General features: G+C 39.0%; 1 protein-coding gene across 1 annotated transcript; it reads right to left on the bottom strand.

Moving 5' to 3' along the window:
- Positions 1–1,097: 1,097 nt before the first annotated feature.
- PDCD2L (programmed cell death 2-like) lies at positions 1,098–5,168 on the bottom strand. The gene is made up of 5 exons (XM_010078278.1): positions 5,073–5,168; positions 3,828–4,231; positions 2,630–2,743; positions 1,795–1,943; positions 1,098–1,254 (listed from the first exon to the last, which is right to left on the bottom strand). The coding sequence occupies exons 1-5, from the start codon at positions 5,166–5,168 to the stop codon at positions 1,124–1,126; spliced, it is 894 nt and encodes a 297-aa protein (XP_010076580.1). The 3' UTR covers positions 1,098–1,123.
- Between the last annotated feature and the right edge of the window lie 135 nt (positions 5,169–5,303).

Raw genomic sequence — 5,303 nt, 5'->3', positions numbered from 1 at the left:
CCCCGGGGCAGTGCCTGGCGGGAAGGACGGCCCTCACCAGCCTGCTGCAGCCAGGGCTTGGCCCACAAACTGTACGCTCTGGGCTCCCTGCCCGAGCGGGGAGAAGAGCGGGCCAAGCACCGCGGGGGAGCAGAGCACTCTTCACGGTGTAATGCAGGATTTCTGTATGTGCCAGCCCAACTTAACTGACTCACCTCCAGAAGCTGAGGTGGTGAGCTACAATTCTTCCTTAAAAAAGGTGTTCTGCAAATATGTTTCATCATTTTAGCCTTCCCCCGCCCCCCCTTTTTTTTTTAAACCCACACTTTCAGTGCATTAATTGATGCTGCAGCATTAAACCTGTACAAAATGATTTAAGATTTACTTAAATTACTTCTCCATTAGGTCAATGAAAGTACTGCAATTTAGCCTGAACCAACAGGAACTGCAGAGAAGAACCGATACTGCTTTAAACTAAAGCAGCACAATGAGCCTGCGAGCACCAGGCTGCAGGAGCAAGGCAGCTTGAACCCACCCCATCGGTGTGTCCCTGGGACAACAAAACCACTGACAAACCCCTCCACCCTTTCCCCTTCCAAAGCAACCTGCCTGCCAGAGCTCATTTAACCACACAAATGTAACAGCCTTCACTGAGAAAAGATATAGACAAGCTTCACCATAGGAAGAGTGTAGTGACAGCAAGGCCCTTTCAGACGCCGCCCACTGAATTTCCAATCTGTGGGCAAAACAAAGCAGACTTGTTTTTTTAAAATCAAGCTCACATTAAGTTCTTCACTGATAATAGTTCCTAAAAACTGGATCCTGCATGGCTGATGAATGCTAATGGTGTAACTAACTGCAACAAGACAACCTTTCTCCTTTACTTCCCAGATGTTAAATGGCCCTAGAATCATGAAACAATCTCTACACTTAAGTTTCCATGTGTCACCGAAGTATGCAAGTTTTGTGTCGCCACCTTTTGGAGGCATGCTAATATATACTTCAGTTATTCTTAGAAATAAGCATCATGTCATTAAACCAATTTCATTTTTCACATCTGAGGAAAATTCTGTTGCATTACACGCTTTCACCTGTGTGTTAAAAAGAAACCAACAGACTTTCCATCTATGCGGAGAAATACAATTTATTTAAATAATCTCTGATCTGGGTCTTCTTGTACAACGACAAATTCTTCAAGTGGGGTTTGATGATTTGTTGGCCAACAGCTTCTCTCACATGTGTAAACTATAACAGTCCCAAATTCCACTGACAGATCTAAAAACAAAACAATAGAGGTATGTAACATAAAGGTATGAAAAATGACACGATCAGGGGCTACTGCTTATTGCTATACTTCAATCTTTGCCAATTCAGGAAGTGTTTTTCATATTCAGTCTCCTACGTACATAGCATTTTCTAATTTCAAAGATTTTAAAGCAAGCTGACTTACAATTTTCAAAGAGCTCCTTAAGTGTCTGCAATTTTATCTGACAATATTTATTATTTTCCAAGGTCTCGTTTAAGAGGCAATAAAGAAAAATTACTCCTAAGGCAATGTAATTATCTATATTGCTGTTATTAAAGTCCACTAGTGAGCAAATGAACTTCAAATCATAGTGTTTCCGTAAATGAGAGTTAAATCTTTTGCTTAGTGAAATCTGTAACAGAAACAGTGGATTCTACATGAGATGAGCACTGTAGTTAAGCACATCAGTGCAGATGGCTAGCAGGAAACAAATCTCAATTGCATTCACTAAACTTTACCAAGCAGGTGGCTGTTTCTAGTATTCATTCAGCTAAGTCAAAGGTCAACACCTGAATCACTCTGGAGCATGCTGACCAGCGCTGGCATGAGTTGAAACTCATATATTCTCTTGCTTCCACAGTTACTGCAGGCTGGAATACCTTTGTCAATGCTGGCTGGAGGACATGTTATGAATAAAGGCTGGCCACCCCAAGAGTATCTAAGAGAAGAAAAGAAAAAAGTATTGACTTTTTGTATATAAATTAATAGAAAAACACACATGTTGGCAACAATGTTCAGGATCCTCTGAAACCTCTGAACTTGCTTGAAGTAAAAAAACATTGTTATGAGCCAGAATCATTGCCCAAGTTTCAGCTGGGTCATTAAACAAAGAATAGAGATGGGGAAAAAGAATACCTGGAAGGTCAACACTTGTGAAGTCTTAATGAAAGAGCTAGATCTAAAGGAGATGGATGCTTTGACTTGACACCTCCAAAATATGCTGTACCTGACTCATTTAAATAAATAAGCAAATTACACTTTCCTAAAGAATTGAATCCTAATCTGTGTCAGTTAAGGATCGTCATCACAGAACAGGTCTCACAACCTAGAGACCCACATCGTCTGGGTCTGTTCTCATCAGGCCTTACACTGAAGAAAGTCTCCCATTGCCAGATTTGGCGTCTCTGATCCTGTTCACTTCTCATCCACTTACACTTATATAAAAAAAGACCAATCAGAGACTGAAGTGTGGCTACACAGGCATGGTTAACAGCCCTCTTCGCAAATTTTTTCATTAAGAAATAAAAACACACATATATTTCCAATGAAATAGTTTATTTTCACGTACTAACAATCCACATCTATGCTCTCTATCTCCCTGTCACAACCAGATGATCAACATACCTTATAATCTGTTCAGGACACACAGATATTCTTTTCATAAATTTATGAAACGTGTAGTCCCTGCCTTTGACTTCACTCTTCTCATATTTTTCAATATCACCTTCACCTGCAAAACTGTAAGAACACAAGAAAAAGAAACAAAATTTCCAATAAGGTTTTCAATATGATATGCATGCTTTAAATATGCAATTGTTACTATACTTTCATATTAAATTATACTAAGTACACTCAAAAAAATATACATGTTTTAATTAAGAGGCAATCTTTGCTTCTAGTGCCTCAGTTTCAGGTGGCTTACCATTACTAGCAGTGTTTCAAACTACCACATGAGATTAAAATTCACCAGATACCTGCGTATTACTAAAAATAATTAAAAAAAATATTCCTTTACTAAGTTCCCAGAAGTTTTTCTAGTTTTTCAATTACAATGTTGTCTTTTTAAATTTTGCATTAAGTGTAATTAAAGTTCTATGACTTTATAAAGGTCAACAAAACTCAACAGGAACACCACTACTATAAAATATTCTATGCAGATTCTGCAACTGACAGTAGCTTTAGGTATGAAAAAATTCAACATTGTCCAGGTTTCAGGGGAAGTCACTGTAAACGGTGATATAATCAAAAGACAAATAGTTTAGATGTGAGAGTCATTGTGATCACCCAAGTTAATATTGAAAATATTTTCAGTAACTGCATTTAAAAATTGTTTTTCAGACAACCTTAACAAAATCCTCACGAGTCTGCCTATTACTATCATCCCAGTCTCTAGTCAAAATCCCTAAGTAATTAAACTCTTAAAAATGCAACCGGAATATAAGGAAAGCTTTAACCTTGTAAAGACAAAAAGTCAAATATTACAATATAAACTCATGCCCTTTAGCGTAAGATGTTGTTTAAATCACACTGGTTTGGTTTCAGAGGTTGAAGGTCCACTGCTCTATCTGGAGCCCAAGGAAGTTCCAGCTGCTCAGTCACTCAGAAACAGATGCATCTCTAAGTAACTCAAAATTCCAGAAACTGACAAAACTGGGCACATTGTTATGCTCTTCCAGGAAACCATACACCAATGATTCCTGAAGGAGCAAGTTATGAACAAAAAGCATCCAGATTTAGAAACAGTCGTATTTAGATTATCAATCAGCACACAGGAAACTACACAATCCCTTCCGTTCAGCATGAAATCCAGATCTGTTCTCACCTTTCTGTCATCAGCTGTTCCAAATCAACACCCTCCCTCTGCTGATACTCCTTCAATAGCTTATCTGCATGATCTGTATCAAGGAAACCAACATAGTCTTCCTCATCCACAACACTAATGTAAAAGGGCTGGAACACAGGAGCTGAACCAGCTATAGCTGTTACTGTTCCCTCGCTGACGGGAGGATGTGTATTCAGGGAACCCAATGTGTTCACAGCTTCAGACAAGCGAAGCTGTTGGAACTGAGACGCACACTCCACCTCTCTGGACGAGGAGCTGCTCTCTACTTCATTTAAGCCAAGCAGCTGAAAGGAGGCGCTTGCAGAAGATTCTGCTTCATCACAGACTCCCCAGTCATCTGCTTCATCACACCAATCCTTTGCAGCAAAGTTCGATTCTTGTTTCTGAGAAGAAAAACAAAAACACCAAAAAGAAGAACACTGTCAAAATCAGCCACCCTAATGCACTTCAATACAGCTTCACGAGTATACCAGATAAGAAAATGAAAACCTTAACCCAATGCTTAGTGTTATTTTGCCCATTACCCTCAGAGTGGTAGTTGTCAGCACACCCACGTTTACTTTGCACAGCAGCACAGTTATGGAAAAAAAAAAAAATCTCACACTGGAGAAACAGAACAAGAATTCACTGGCTTTTTACATCACGTTGCCACACCCAGGCTGCTGGCACGACCACTGGTAGCTAGCTTGGGTATGTTTATCTGAACCACAGTTACTGCACCACGGGTAAGCTTAAAGAACAGAATATGGAAGAATATTATTATAAATAATAATTTTAAAAACATTTTAACAGTATAAGCTTATTTACCACATAAATTTCATATTGTAAATGCACCAGTTGAAGAAACACTTTCCACCTGTCACCAATGGTTTGATAGCCATCCTCCTCTTCCAATTTTAAGCCAACAGGCAGTTTTTCTTCACAAGTAAAAACAGCAGAAGTATATAACTAATATATTAGTTAACTGGGTCAGATTAAAAAAAATTGATGATAATTTTTAAAAAATCTACTTAAATTAGAGAATAAAGAAAACATCTTAAAGATCCAAACTTAAACATTATAGCCCAACCACTTAAATGCAGTTGAAAAATAATGTTTAGGTAGCTCAGGAAATTAAAGCACTAGTTATCAGTTTTGATCACATAGTTGGATTGCATTCTCCACTTTCAAACAGCCCTAACATCGATCACAAATAAGAAGCTAATCTTCTAGTAAATGACATACAGCACTCATGGTGTCAAAAATTCCGTGACCGTGACTTCTCCACGCGACCAGACACACGTACACTGGCACCGAGCACAGCTTCTTGAGAAACGCCATGGTGACTTCAACAAGTACACGTACGTGTGAAACTCACCCAACTGTACCGCATTTTTACTTTAAAACCTCCTCAATGCTGCGCTTCATACAGCACACTGACACCAAAGAGAGAACCAGAACCAGGAGGCGGTCTGA

This window comes from Pterocles gutturalis, unplaced genomic scaffold (genome assembly GCF_000699245.1).
Source record: "Pterocles gutturalis isolate BGI_N339 unplaced genomic scaffold, ASM69924v1 scaffold44258, whole genome shotgun sequence".
NCBI classification, from domain to species: Eukaryota; Metazoa; Chordata; class Aves; order Pterocliformes; family Pteroclidae; genus Pterocles; species Pterocles gutturalis.
This window is presented reverse-complemented; position numbering and strand designations above follow the sequence as displayed.